The sequence below is a fragment of the Manacus vitellinus genome, unplaced genomic scaffold (assembly GCF_001715985.3).
Source record: "Manacus vitellinus isolate BGI_N305 unplaced genomic scaffold, ASM171598v3 scaffold_12_pilon, whole genome shotgun sequence".
In the NCBI taxonomy this organism is placed as follows: Eukaryota; Metazoa; Chordata; class Aves; order Passeriformes; family Pipridae; genus Manacus; species Manacus vitellinus.
Window position 1 is genome coordinate 5,315,621 of NW_021938949.1, and position 14,610 is coordinate 5,330,230.

A 14,610-nucleotide genomic window follows, 5' to 3' on the forward strand; every position below is an offset into this window, starting at 1 on the left:
GTGTGGACCCCCGCTGGTCCCCGCCCCCGGCGCGGGCCAATCGGGCGCGGGGAGGGGGAGGAGCGCGGCGCTGATTGGCCCAGGCGCTTCCGGAGCCGCCGTGCCTGGCGGAGGGCGATGCTGATTGGCTCAGGCGCGGGGGGGCGGGGCTGGGCGGGCTATGGTAGCGAGCGCGCGGGCTCTAGTGCGGCAGGGATCGGGATCGGGACTGGGTTCGGGATAGGAACCGGGATCGGTGCGACGGCGGTAGGAGCCGTGTGGGGCACGGGAGGGAGGGCAAGGGTGAGAGCCGGGCAGGCAGCGCCGGTCTCCGGGTCAGGGCAAGGTGGGCGCGTCGCCGGGAGCCGCTCGGGGATGTGGGAGGAGATAGAGCCGGGATGCAGGAGGTGCAGAGCCAGGGGGGGATGGAGCTTCAGGGCTGGGGTTCACCCCTGCAGCAGCTGAGCTGCCAGGGCTGGACTGGGGTCCACCACGAGGTTGGGCATGGGGCTCTCATCCTGACTGGGGAATAGGAGGTCTGTGCCCCTCGAGCCTTCTATGGGTTTGCCAAAAGCAGGGGGTGCTGTAACATCCACTGGGGGGACAGGCAGGACCCAGCCATCCTGCTCGGGGCCAGAGCAGTGCACTCTGCCCTTCCATTCGCAGCCCTTTCCCCAGCAAAGCCCTTCTGGCAGTGGGGATTCCCACCCTGCCAGTGCAGCCCCGGGCTGGATCGCAGCCAAGCATCCCTGCCCAGTGAGAGCAGCACAGCAGGCCCACAGCGAATGGACTTCGGCAGCTTGGCACAAGGAAACCATGTGGAATTGCTTAATAACCTGCTCACGGCCCTTCGATGTCCTTGCGGGGTTAATGAGTAAAAAGATCCATTGTTTTCTGCCAAGGCAGCAGCTGGGCTGTTACTCCTCCCTGGGAGCAGCAGTGGCATCGACCAGGCCAGAGGGCTGCCAGGCCTGGGCATCATGTGGAGCCAAGCAGAGGCAGAGCTTGTGTGTTTCCCTCACCCAACAGCCCATGGCTGGTCCCTCTGGGTTCCCGGGGAAGATGTGGGATGGGAGCAGGCAGGACATGGGGACCAGCCCCACTGCCATCCCACAGATCCCACAGACTCCCCTCTCCACTGGCAGGTGATTCAGCCCCAGCAGGAACATGGCAAACTCAACACAGGGCCTCCCCACCGCTGAGCTCTGGGCCTCCCATAACAAGATGGTGATGGAGCCACTTGACACCAATGACCCGGAGGTGAGACCCCCTTCTGGAGCCTGCCCAGCCAGGGATGCTGGGGATGCTGAACTCCTTGGGCCAGGGACGTGCCAAGGTCCAAGGCTGAGCTGATGGAACCCATCCATCCTCTGTGCCCTGTCTATGGGATCAGCTGCACCAAGAAGGGATCTTGTCTCCCTTCAGCACCTTTCCAGGCCCCTCTCCATGCCCTGTCCCCTCCAAGGGTACAGACCTTATATCTCCATGAGAGCTGTCAGGGGTGAAGCTGTTTCTCCCCTCTCCCAAAGGTGCACAGCATCATCAAGAAGGAGAAGCAGCGGCAGAGGCTGGGGCTGGAGTTGATTGCGTCAGAGAACTTTGCGAGCCGAGCGGTCCTGGAGGCCCTGGGATCCTGCATGAACAACAAATACTCCGAGGGTTACCCGGGACAGAGGTACAGGGCTGGGCCGACTCCCACCAACCTAAACCCTGACAGGGAGGGGGAGGGACCACCCACCCTGCCAGGCCTCACCTCTGGGAAGGAGGTGATGTCTGTGTGCTGGCAGCCAAGCTCTTCCAGGGCAGGATCTGACCCTCTTGGCTTCTATCCTTGGCCGCACGTGGGACAGTCTCAGCAGGGTTAAGAGTGCTGTGGCTGCCACAAACAGGGCACCACCCCAGGTTCTCCCCATCTTGGTCACAGGGACTGTTCTGGGTAAGGAGTTTGGTTTTACTCCCTGCCCCATCCTTCACCACAGGTACTACGGTGGGACGGAGTTCGTGGATGAGCTGGAAAGTCTGTGCCAGAAGCGAGCCCTGGAGGCCTACCGGCTCGACCCCCAGAAGTGGGGTGTCAATGTCCAGCCCTACTCAGGTAACAGGGTGCTCAGCAGAGCCAGGACAGTTGCCCTGGTCTCTGTGTGCCCCAGCACTCACAGCCACGTGGTGGGCTCTCGCTGCAGGGTCACCCGCAAACTTTGCGGTGTACACGGCCCTGGTGGAGCCCCACGGCAGGATCATGGGGCTGGACCTGCCCGACGGAGGCCACCTCACCCATGGGTTCATGACAGACAAGAAGAAGATCTCTGCCACCTCTGTCTTCTTTGAGTCCATGCCCTACAAGGTACAGGGAGCTGCTCCAGCTGCAGCCAGGATGTGGCCATCATAAGTGTTGGTGCCCCTTAAAGTTAAATGTTCTGGCATGGGCTCCCGGCACTGCGTCCTGCAGGACAGCACTGCAGCTGGTCTTCACCACACCAAGGGGGCTGAACCCTCCTCTTCCTCTCCCAGGTCAACCCCAAGACTGGTTACATTGACTACGACGAGCTGGAGAAGAACGCCCGGCTCTTCCACCCCAAGCTGATCATAGCAGGTAAGGGCACACCTGTACCGACCTCCCTGCTGACACACCTGGCTGGGGGTGGCTCCCAGAATCCAGTAGCACTCCAGTAATCCCACGGATGCTGCAGCGCCAGGAGCAGACCTCCAACACATCCACCCTGTGTGCTGTCCCAGCTGCAGGGCTGGAGCCGGGGCTGTCCGATTCCTGGGGCATCTGCTCCTGCCTCCTCCTCATCCCATCCCCCCGCAGGTGTCAGCTGCTACTCCCGAAACCTGGACTACGCCCGCATGCGGAAGATTGCAGATGCCAACGGCGCCTACCTGATGGCCGACATGGCCCACATCAGCGGGCTGGTGGCCGCCGGCGTGGTGCCCTCGCCCTTCGACCACTGCGACGTCGTCTCCACCACCACCCACAAGACCCTGCGGGGCTGCAGGGCCGGCATGATCTTCTACCGCAAAGGTGCCCGGCCCGGCTGCGCTGCCGGGAGAAACGCTGCCCTCAGGCTGGGGGTGCAAGTTAACGCTCCTTCCCGCTCTAGGTGGGAAGGAGGGAGAGAAGAAAGATCCTGGGAACATCTGGGGAGCTTCCCTGGTCTGACCCTGGCTCAGATTTGAAGAGGAGCAGCCACCATACCCGCTCTGAGTGGCTGGGGGTGAAAGCAGCTCATGGGAGGGAGAAGGGTGGCCGTGCTGCCTGATGAGTGACCCTGCCTTCCTCTCCCACAGGCACCCGCAGCGTGGACCCCAAGACAGGCAAGGAGACACTCTACAACCTGGAGAGCCTCATCAACCAGGCGGTCTTCCCGGGGCTGCAGGGAGGCCCACACAACCACGCCATTGCAGGTATGCACACAGCTCCAGCATGGCAAAGGTGTCCTGGCAGGGCTCTGACCCCCGGCAACAGCCCGGACATACCACGGCAAAGGGCAGCCGGGTGATCTGTCATTGCCCGAGGAGTGACCAGGCTTGTCCGTCCTCCATTTTGGCTCCTGGCGATGTCACCAGCCTGGATATGGGGAAGGAAGGGACTGTCCATCAGTTTGCTCAGCTTCCGGGATGACTTGTGCTGGCATCCCCCAAAAGCTCACCCCAGCCTCCTCCCACCGCAGGGATCGCCGTGGCGCTGCGCCAGGCCATGACCCCCGAGTTCAAGGCTTACCAGCAGCAGGTGGTGGCCAATTGCAAGGCCCTCTCGTCGGCGCTGATGGAGATGGGCTACGACATTGTCACAGGTGAGGAGGGGTCTCGGCAGTGGGATGGGGTCCGAGCCAGGCCAGGAGGGCACAATGGGCAGAGCTCTGCAAGCATGATTCCTCAGGACATGGGACATGTTCTGAAGCAGCCCCAGGTCCCAAGGTCAGGCCCCCTTTAGCCCCCCACACTGGGGGCAGGCCCTGGTGCAATCCCAAGCCTCTTAGCTGATGTTTCCTGTGGGAGCAACATTTCCCTGATCCCACATCCCCACCAAACCCCTCTCCTTGCAGGGGGCTCTGACAACCACCTGATCCTCCTGGACCTGCGCAACAGAGGCACAGACGGCGGCCGGGCCGAGCGGGTGCTGGAGATCTGCTCCATCGCCTGCAACAAGAACACCTGCCCCGGTGAGGGATCCCACCAGCTCTGCCGTGTCCTGCCCCACATGCTGGGGATCTCCCGTGGCCTGTGCAGAGCTTCCCACAGAGCTCCCAGCTCTCAGTCCACCCCGGACGCTGGGAACCAGGCTGAAATGCCACAGGTGGTGGTTTCTGTGCCGGGTTTGGTCACGTGTGCCCTGTCCTGGTGCAGGTGATGTCAGTGCCCTGCGCCCCAGCGGGCTGCGGTTCGGGACACCCGCTCTCACCTCCCGCGGCTTCCGGCAGGACGATTTCCGCAAGGTGGCTCAGTACATCCACAGAGGTGAGCAGGGCTGGGATTCAGCTCCAGCAGCATCCTGGGCCAGGGCAGCTCCCCTGGATGAGGAGGCACTGGCTGGCAAGGGAGCACCCCCACAAGTGAGGAATAACCCTCCCACCTGCACATCTAGATGTGGGAGAGGACATGTGGCCACAGCTGGGACCGGCCAAACCCTTCCCTGTCCCTCACAGTCTTGTCCCAGTTGTCCTCAGGCATCCCACACTGGTTTCCCAGGGCAGCAAGTCCCTCACATGGGAGGGAGGGAGCAGGGCTGTGTCCTGGGGAGCAGCAGGGCTGGGAGAGCCGTGGGATGCAGCAGCTGTGAGGGCTGACCAAGGCACCTCCCACGCTGGCAGGGATCGAGCTGACGCTGCGCGTGCAGAAGGACATGAGCCCCAAGGCCACACTGAAGGAATTCAAGGAGAAACTGGAGGAGGACAAATACCGTGTGGAGCTGAAGGCACTGAAGGAAGAGGTGGAAGCCTTTGCAGCCACCTTCCCACTCCCAGGGCTGCCTGTCCTGTAAGGGGAGACACCTGTGCTCTGCTCCCGGAACCTCGGGAGGACCCGGGATCACGGCACACTCACACCTCAACACCCCAGTGCCTTCTCCCAGCACCTCCCTGCTGGAACTGCAGCAGCAGCTCATCCTTTGCCTCTTACTTCCCCCTCCCTCCCGTCTGGGGCACAGGGACCCCCTGAGCACAGCCCCTGTAGGGACATCAGCCCTTCACCACTCAGTGTCACCACTGGGACCGAGCACCAGGTCACCCTCACCTCACAGCCAGGTGCCACCCAGCTCCCACTGCCTGTGGGAGCAGCACATGAGGCCAGTCTGTCCACATTCCCTGGACACACTGCCCACAGCAGCCGGAGGGATGGAGGGTCCAGCTGCACAAGAGAACTCACAGCCACTAAAAGCCCCCCTGGTTTCAGCCTCAAGGATTCCCCTTCATCCTATGTGCCTTCCCACCTCTTCTGCAGGCTCTGACAAGGCCAGGCCTTGTCCCTAACATCCCTCCTGGGACTACCCTCCCATCCTAGCCAGAGCCTCTGGTATTTTTCTCAGGCCTCTGAGCACAAAGCTTAGGTTGAACCATTTTTTAATAAGCACGGTAAAATTAAGAATTTAACCACAATGTATGACAAGAATTATAAGCTTTAAAAAATACGACCGATTTTTTTTTTTTTTTTTGTATTTCAAAAATATCTGAACCCAAATAAATAATTTTTTTTTTTTTTAAAAGTACATTTCTCAGACTAGTCATTTGGTGTTATTAACATCTGTTAAAGTCTTGTGCAGTAACACTTGCAGCACGACACTAAGACATGCTTCTTGGATTTCTCCCGCTCACACTCGCTCTAACTACGGACGCAAGCATTCGGCACACACAGGCACACACACGGAACTCAACATGCAGGAATAGGATACAGTGCTTTAAAACAAGATGAGAATTCATCACAGCCTCCTGGCAGCCCTCAGAGGCAGCTCCGAGCCCAGCCCCATCCCCGTGCCAGCGGCGGTGCTGCCGGCAGGACTGGGTACCCTGTTTCTGCCTTCCAGTTAAATCCATGTCGGGGAGCAGCAGGCGGTGGGTTTGTGGCCCCTCCGCTATTGGGTGCGATCTGGGGCTCTGACATTGTGCTCTGGGGCAGGTGTTCTCCTGCAGCCTGGGCAGCTCCCTGAATTCCCATCACACCCTGTTACAGGAGCCTTCTCACAGCGCTGCTACGAGCCCGGGGCCTGCCCAGCTCCCAGGAATCTGCAGCGGAATCCGCAGTGTGGGGTGTCACCCCCCACCAGACCAGGGGACTCTGGGACCCCCCCACTCAATGAAAACCAAAGAACTGGCCTGAGGGCACAGAGCCATCAGCTCCCACCCCTGGAGTGCCTCTCCTACCCCTCCCAACACGGTGAATATTGCTAGAGTATAGGCAGCACCTCCCTGCCAAGGCAAGGCGGCTGTGGAGCTGCCCTGAAGGGATTGCTACTGGATGAAAGGAGATCTGAGCACTGTTCTCTGAGAAATGAAACCTGTGTAGGGTTAAGATCACCTACAGCTATGGCTGACCCTCCTCGGGTGGGAGCTGGAAGCGGCAGGTTAGTGGAGAGCAGAGCAGGGGCTGGCAGTCGGGAGGAGCAGGGAACAGGAGCCCTTCCTCCTGCCCCGGGGGGACTTTGCTCTGATGAATTCTCGGTCAGGTTTAACACCTCCTCTCCCTGGCAGCGAGGAGGGAGCCGGCCGTGCAGGAGGAGGGGACATGCTGGGCTGGCAGCACTCACGGAAGCAGGTGAGGGCCACGCCAGGGCACCCCTGGCTCTGGCAGCTGAAAGGCTGGTGAGGATGGCAGTGCCAGGAACCTGCCCTGCTCCTCGTGGAAGGATGGCTCGGGCAAGCCGACGACACATGTGCCAGGACTCGTGGCGGGGGCTGTCAGTGCAAAGGTGGTGACTTGTTGTAAGTCTGTGAATATCAGAAACGGGTGAGGTACCACAGCGAGATGGGGAAAAGTCCTAAAGTGCCGATACAGGGATCTGTACTGTACAGGAGCAGAAGGTCAGGCAGAGGAATCACTGAGGAAAGAGGAATTCAGCCCCCAAGCATCAGCTGCACTCAGAATCCCCCCCATTTCTGCCACCACAAGCAGTGAGGGCAGGCTGGGCTCTGGCTGCACCGAGGTGCCACAGCCAGGTGTAACTCCCACTTTTCCAGTCCAAGCTCAGAGGTTACGCCGCCAAGAGGAGGACAAGCACTCCAGGGCATGTTTCTCCACAGCTCCCAGTTGCAGATAACCACTGAGCTCCCATTTGGAATGGGATGATGTCCCAGCCAAGCCCCCGGGGCATCCTCCCAAATCAGAGCTGCTTTGTGGTGCAGGGGTGAAGCAGGTCAGACAGGTGGTAGTGCAAGTATTGCTCAACACAGCCTTGGAAATCAGATACTACAGGTTTGACAGAGGGAGCAATGAGAAGTGAGTTATTTATCAATTTGTGAGCACAGCTGAACACCAGAGGTCGAGACCACTGTGACTAAGAGATGAGCCACCACTAATCATCCTCCCGCTCTGCGCTGTCAGCCTGGAGGAAGATGGTGAGTGAGTCAACAGGAAAAAAGTTCCTCCCTCCTTCCCTCCTCAAACCCAAACAGCACCGGGTTGTTTTTCATCAGGAAACAAGCTCCTGTTCTGACCATAGCTCCAGAGCAGGACGCTGGGAGCTTTCATCTGCCTGGTGGCACCTGCATTACTCATTTGCTGAAATGCCTCTTCCCCCAGGGAGTTTGGGTGCACATGGATCAACACCTTGAGTCACTTCAGGAAGCAGACAATTTGATGGACACAGAGGCCTTTCACCAGCAGACCCAGTTCACATGCGACAGGAGGGCAAAGGTAGGACAGAAAAAGGCTTTAAACGTGCTTTAAAGGTGAGCAGACCCAAGAGAGACACACAGCTCACCTTAAGCAAAGGCCACACCACACTGCTTCCAATTCTGACCTTAAAATACCATCACAAACAACCTCTGGCCTGGGAAATCCCTTTGAAGAGTACCACAAGCTCAACTGGCTCAGCTGAGCCACCAGAAACAGCAATAACCTTAAAACCAGCCTTTTTGCACTGTTGGCCTATACCCCAGAGAGCCCTTTCCAGGGGAGAGGAAGAGGTGGCAGCAGGACTGTAGAGCTGGTTCCAGACAACAGCCTCCCCAGGGAGCCTCCCTGCCTTTGAGACACGGGTTTTGCAGCAGTGCAAGCCTCACAGCAAGTCTCAGCGAGGTCTAAGCCACGCTGGGGAACCCCAGGCTGTACACAGAAACTTCCCAGGCTCAGAAGGAAGATCACATTCACTTCCAGCGCTGCCTCACATCGTCACCAAACAGAGGTTTAAAAAAAAGCAACAAACCAAACAACGCATCGGCTCTTGTACAATCTCAGCTGTTCTCGCCCCAAAATCAGTGTTAAAAAGAAATAAAACCAAGATTATCTTTCCTAGCAAGGCTTTTCTGGCTCAGAAGGACCACGGGGGCTGTACTGCCACATGGCACTGGGCAGAGCAGCCTGGGCTCAGCATCTCCGATGAGACTCTGGAGGGAAGTGCTGCGCCCGGGCACAAAGCTTTCGGCACTGACAGGAACAATCTGCGAGTGTCACCACGCTGGTAGCACATCCTTTATGGCACAGAAGCTTTAAAAGGAGAAGTTCTCAGTATCCAGGCTCAGAGAGCAGTAGTTCTGCCCTGTCCAGAGCCATCCAGGAGCCCCAGGAGAGGTAGTTGTGACACGGCAACGGCTCAGCCAGGAGCGGCACGCAGCAACGCCAGCCTTGTTTTACCACAAAGCACAAACGTCAACTACCCAACAAACAAAAAAAAATAAACTATTACAGATACAACGTGGAATCCAGTACATTCATCCCTGATCTCTCCTGAGCACTAGTACCTCACCAGCCAGGCAGCCTGTGCTAACAGCCTGCTGTTTCACAGCGTAGCTCCAGCTGAATCGCATCACTTCCCCATCACAAAAAGCACCTAAAAATGAGGGCACTCACCCTCATTCAGTTCCCTTCTCTCCTTTAAAAGCCACCCCTGACATCACATGCTTTGAGGAATCCCAGTCTCCCTCCAGCCTTCTCAGAGGTCGCCCAGCAAATAGGACGTGACAAATGAACAAGGCACAGTGCTCTACATTCACGGCAGCCGGCGCCTCGGGGCCCAGCGTTAGGGAGTGCTTCCACCTTCCTGATTTTAACACAGCTGGGGGAAACTGGCAAACACTTCCTGGAAAGATGCACATGTGCCTTCACTGTGCTCCCACCCACCCAGGAACAACCTGTCCTGGGAAGTGCCAGGAAACTCAGAAAATGCAGGAAGGGACACCGTCCGCACGGCTGCGCACAGACCTGCAAGCTGCCACTCTGACAGGGAGCTCCGAGCTACACTCACATGACACACCACTGGATTAAAAACTTCACATGGCCTTGACATCTCCCTTCTGGTCTCTGCCCTGGCTCCACGGAAGGGACTGGCAGGGCTCAGGGCTCTGGCAGCAGCGTGCGGAGCACTGTGTTATTTCGGGGGCTGCACACTAGTAAGTGTTGATCCCCGAGACAGCCCACCTCTCTCCACGCCACAATCCCCCCGAGATGCTGCCAGGATCCTCTTTAAAAGCTAACAGTGCCCCTTCTAATGTTTACAGAGTGCCCGATGGTTTATGTGATGGAACACGTACGCTCTTGGCCACAGGGAACACCCAGGAATCGGCTCCCGCAGACACGGATTTCTGCGGAGCAGAGACACAAACCCCTCGGCCCCTTCCCGGCGCGTGAGAGCTACTGCAGACAGCGGCAATGTCAAGCACGGATGAGCTCTGTCAGACTCCGAGCACGCAGGCACACGGCCTGGGCAAGGCTAGATTTTGTACAAAAAGCTGGGGACATAGTCAAATCTGAGCAGGGGGCTCCCCCCTCGCCCCGGTTCCTGAATGTAGTGCAGCTTCAGCAGCTCGGCCAAATACTGCACGATTTTGACATCTTCGTTGGCGAGGCCCAGCTGAAGCTTCAGGAAGTTCATCCTGCGGTTCACGACGGATTCCTCCGGTTCCCTTTCGCTGATGGGAAGGTGCAAATGATGGCAGAAGGTGAAGAGGAAGGCTTTAGAGCACAGCTGGGTGAGGATGCTTTGGACGTGCATGTAGTAGGTGCTGCCCCGCTTGATCTGGGTGCGGTGGTCGGCCAGCCGGGCCACCACGGTGCCCTTGTAGAGGGGGCAGCGCAGAGTCTTGCTGTCGGCGTCCAGGATGCTCAGGTAGCGGCTGTACCGGCTCAGGGCGTGCAGAACGTTCACCCCCGCGGGGGACACTGTCCTGGAACAGCAAGGAGAGAGGTCACGGCTGGAGGGAGTTGTGTCCGTGCCCTGCATCCCATGAGCTTTCCCTCTCGTTCATGAGCTGGTGTGAGAGCCTCTGTGGGAGGATGAAGTCTAGCGTGGAAGAGAGGGGACAAACAGCCTCTCCAGCCTGCCAGATCCCAAACAAACCTCAATTCCCTGGCCCCCACATGCCCTGATCTGCACTATGTGTGTGCTACTGCATAAACCACCCCACTTAGGGTCAGCTTCCTTCCTCAGCAACACAGACAGGGAGTGATAGGACATCTCTGGTGAATAGACACAAACCCTGCAGCAGCTGGAAGCTTCTGGATGTGACAACAGGGACTCAGAAACCCAAACCAGCCCCCTCTTTCCATGAGCTCCTCTTTCCCCCATATCACTTTGGGATGGAGCTGCTCTGAGGTGGTCAAAGCCCTGAGTGGAGCAGAACCTTCCACCTTTCCTTTAGAAAAGAGAATAAAACCAGAATATTCCCTGGCAGATCCTGTCCATTTGTCACTCAGGTGCAAACCCACAACACACAATTACCCACCAAGCTTAGCCTGGTGTTATTTAAATGCAAATCACGAGCCTACGCAAACCTTCAGCTCTTCCATTCTCTGTCTCTGTGGTGACAGTGGCTGGGCTGAGACAGCTCCCAGCCTCCAACTGGGAGCCCCAACTGGTGTAAGGGCTGCCCCCATGCCCAGGCAGCACCCGGCCTTAGGAGAGGCAGGATCCTTACCGGAATAAATTATTTAGCCTGCAAGTTCCTTCCCAGAGCCCTCGTACAAATGGTTTGCTGAGAGCACCCACATTAAACCCAACACTTAATTAACATTCCACGGAGGAGAGCTGAAATGACTGACACACGTTACAGGCAGTGCTTAAAAAAAGATTTCTGTTTATAAAAATTGCATCTAACCACAAACATTGAGCAACGAGTAAACACTCGGGGTTTTTAAAAACCTCACTGACAGACAGAGAGCTCGTGAGCAGCTGTTGCAGAGCTGTCATCCCGCCTCACGAGCACAGAAATGAGGGTAAACTCACAGCTCTGGGTAATTTCACCATCCACAACCCCCAGCAATGCAATACTCTGCAGCCCAGAAAGCAGCTTTCTGTGGCTTAAGTTCCACACTGCTCAGAACACTCTTTCAGGAGCTATTCCAGCCCGGCTCTGAGCACTGGGCTGCCACTCTGACTCATGTTTTCTACACTGGTAACAGCAATGGCCATTCCCTGCCACACCTGCACCCAAACACGTCCTGCTAACACACAAAAAAATCCTTTTCATAACAGCAACAAAGGCAGGGCTGAAATCTTGAGCTGAGCAATCACTGTTTGCTAATAATGAGCTGTGAAGCCACAGTTCAGGACTGGGTGTTGGGAAGAGGTGCTTTGGTTTTGGGATGGTCCTCGCCCCAAGCAGAGGTTTCCTGCAATCCCAACACTGCACCTGCACAGCTCTGAGGGCCTTTTTTACTCACCAGCACAGCCCAAGGTGCTGCACTCCAATTTCTGACCTACAGATCTCAGTACTCTTTATTAGGGTCCACAAGGAAAAACTCTTCCTCACAGCAAAGCACCATTTAAACCCCAAAAGTCCAGCTAGAAACATCAGAAGGGTTCCAGCAGGAAATGGGAAAGCAGAGCACACAATGAACTCCGGGAATACTTGTATCAGGTTGACCAGGAACCCAGCAGGACTCAGGTGTTTGTTCTCCACTTTGCCAGGCAAAGACCTAAACCAGAAGGAAACCTCCTGGCCAAATAACTCACCTGAGGCAGGCAGCAAACACCCAGCAGACTTTTAATTATTAACTTTCAAGTGAGGCTGGACATAAAGAGACAAATCTACCCCTTTTCCAAAATAAATCCCACAAGCAGAAATTCGTGGTAGCCATGTAGGTTAATTAGAGACCTCCCCTGCACACCCCTTCCTCTTTGAGATGGAAGTTCTTACCACACACCTCGACACCACTAAAGCAAACAGATCCTTGGATTTACCTCTGGAGTCCGATCAACTTCCACTTCTGGAAATCCACCAGGTGCAGGGGGGAGGTGACCCAGTGCTTGACGGGCTTGGCGTACACGCCGCAGTTGGGCACGAAGATGGAAAGCGCCGTCACCAGCTTCTTGACCATGGCCTCGTCCTCCCCCAGCACCACCAGGGTCCTCCCGCTGAGCAGGGAGTAGATGGCGGGGTGGGCGAAGGGGTACTGCCGGATGAACCGCAGCGCGTTCTGCCCGGCCCTCTTCCTGTGCCTCTCTCCGGCCTGGCAGGCGGGGTGGGCGGGAGAAGGGGTCCTGTCGGAGCACGTGGAGGCGGCGCTGCTGATGTAGCTCGTGGAGTCCGAGCACTCGTCCAGGCTGCTCTTGCTGACCTCCCTGCTGCCCGACAGGTAGCGTGAGTCGAGCTCGTAGGGCAGGAGCCCCCCGGGGACGCCGTCGTGGGCGGGGAAGCCCCCGCGCAGCCCCTGCTCGGCCGCCCGGTACGGCTGCGGCGGGATCCGCACCACACCGTCCTCCTCGCACGGCTTCTGCCCCAGCTCGGGCAGAGGCTCCAGGAAGATGGGGCTCTCCTTTCCAATACAACAGGCAGCATCGACCTGCACCAAGCTCTCCTGCTTTGAGACGTCGTCCTGCTCGTCGGCGATGCCCGGGCTCAGTCTGGGGGCGAAGCGAAGGCCGCGCTCGTCGTCGTTGTCCGCGTAGGGCTCCTCGTTAATGGCACTTGGGTAGCTCGCCTTGAAATCCTCCGGGATGAGGGACTCAGAGGGACACGTGCTGAGCACCTCGATGCTGTCCTCGCTGACCGTGCGCCGGCTGCCCACCTTGCTCCGGCCTGCCTGGGGGCTGGGCATGACGGGCAGGCTGGCCTGGCTCTCTGACTTGGTCAGCCCCGACCCCGACTTCTCCGTGCCCAGCACCTCGATGCTCTCCCCGCTGCTGATGCTGCCTTTGATGTCTGCATCCAGATAGTCCAGGTTCTCCTGGGGCTCGGACGTCACAGACTCGGACATTTTGGGTTCTTCGGAGTCCTCCATCTCCTGCTCCATCTTGATGGGCACACACTCCACACTGGACTTGTAGGAGCCCAGGCTGACGACCACTTTAGGGGTTAGGGACTCTTCCAAACACTTCCCATCTGTGGCATCTTGGCCAAGCCCCTGGCAGCCTCTGTACTGTTTTTCAGGAGGTTTTTCATCCAGAAAAGACACATCCTCGAAGAGGAAGTTGGTGACACTCTGCTGTTTCAGGAGTGCCCGGCTGATCTGCTCTGTCAGGAGGTAACACACGTCACCTCGGAAAGTCCTCTCAATATGGTGCAACTGGTCAAGGGTTTGGGTGAAAAAATAAACATCACAGAGCTCCTCCAGCGTCTTCAGCTTCTTGTCAAAGCACTTGGCAGACTTGGCTTTGATGAGCTTGGGGGTGTAGGATGGGATGTGGGTGTAAAGGTGCGTTTCACCGGGCTCTGCAGGGTCAGAGGGAGCCAGGTCCTGATCACAGCCCGCGTCGGCCCGATCCAGTGCACGCTCCGGCTCATAGGGGTGGAACTCTGACTCCTTCAGCTTCCTGTAGGGATAGGACCGGATCTGTCTCAGCAGGTCTTGGTGCTCGATGATGGACTTTTCCACACTGGCCAGCTCGTTGGCCTTCTCGATAGCCTGGGTCGTGTAATATCCCTTGTCGTTGGCTTTCTTCTGCGCCTCGGTCTCGTTGTGCAGGACAGTCCTGGTGTAGTCGAGGTCTTTCAGTTTCTTTTCCAACTCGTTGGCAAAAGCTTTCCGGTTCCCTGTCTTGAGGCATTCGGAGGCTTTGGAGAACTCAGCAGACAGTTCCTGAAACTGCTGCATGATTTTGTGCTCGTCAGCAGAGATGTAGGCCATGCAGAAGGGCCTCACGAAGCCACGGGCTTCCAGGTCATACAGGGTCAAGTGGTGCACATAGGCGAAGGCCCCTTCCTTGGAGTCCCCCAGCACCACCTTGGAATCCTCCACGAAGTTCAGCTTTGGGTAGGCAGAGCCAGGGGGGTGCCCCACGAAGGACGCCTGGTAATCCACAGACATGATCCGCAGGGAGAAATAGTTGAGATCGAAGGTGCCCGACACCTTGGCGTCATCGGGGATGGTCAGGAGGGGCTGGGGCCCCACTTGCTCCGAGAACTCGGAGATGAGGATGAAGTCCCGGGTGAACTTGGAGCCGGCGACCTTGGCCCAAGGGTTGGCGCCGTGGCCGGCGAAAGGGAACAGCGGCACCGAGTACTCCTCGGGCAAGGGCGGCTCGCGGTACAGATCATCCTC

General features: G+C 57.8%; 2 protein-coding genes across 2 annotated transcripts in view; one reads left to right on the forward strand and one right to left on the reverse strand.

Moving 5' to 3' along the window:
* Positions 1 to 195: 195 nt before the first annotated feature.
* Positions 196 to 5,652, forward strand: SHMT1 (serine hydroxymethyltransferase 1). The gene is made up of 12 exons (XM_008928081.2): positions 196 to 246; positions 1,125 to 1,239; positions 1,509 to 1,654; positions 1,959 to 2,074; positions 2,163 to 2,323; positions 2,491 to 2,572; positions 2,792 to 3,004; positions 3,271 to 3,387; positions 3,654 to 3,776; positions 4,029 to 4,145; positions 4,330 to 4,440; positions 4,794 to 5,652. The coding sequence occupies exons 2-12, from the start codon at positions 1,147 to 1,149 to the stop codon at positions 4,961 to 4,963; spliced, it is 1,449 nt and encodes a 482-aa protein (XP_008926329.1). The 5' UTR covers positions 196 to 246; positions 1,125 to 1,146; the 3' UTR covers positions 4,964 to 5,652.
* The window catches only part of SMCR8 (SMCR8-C9orf72 complex subunit), an 11,985-nt gene continuing 2,898 nt past the window's right edge, over positions 5,524 to 14,610 (reverse strand). Inside the window, exons 2-3 of the mRNA XM_008928080.3 lie at positions 12,311 to 14,607; positions 5,524 to 10,295 (exon numbers count right to left, since the gene is read on the reverse strand). Of these exons, the coding sequence (XP_008926328.3) occupies positions 9,842 to 10,295; positions 12,311 to 14,607 (2,751 nt within the window). The 3' untranslated portion in view covers positions 5,524 to 9,841. The remainder of the gene's footprint in view (positions 10,296 to 12,310; positions 14,608 to 14,610) is intronic.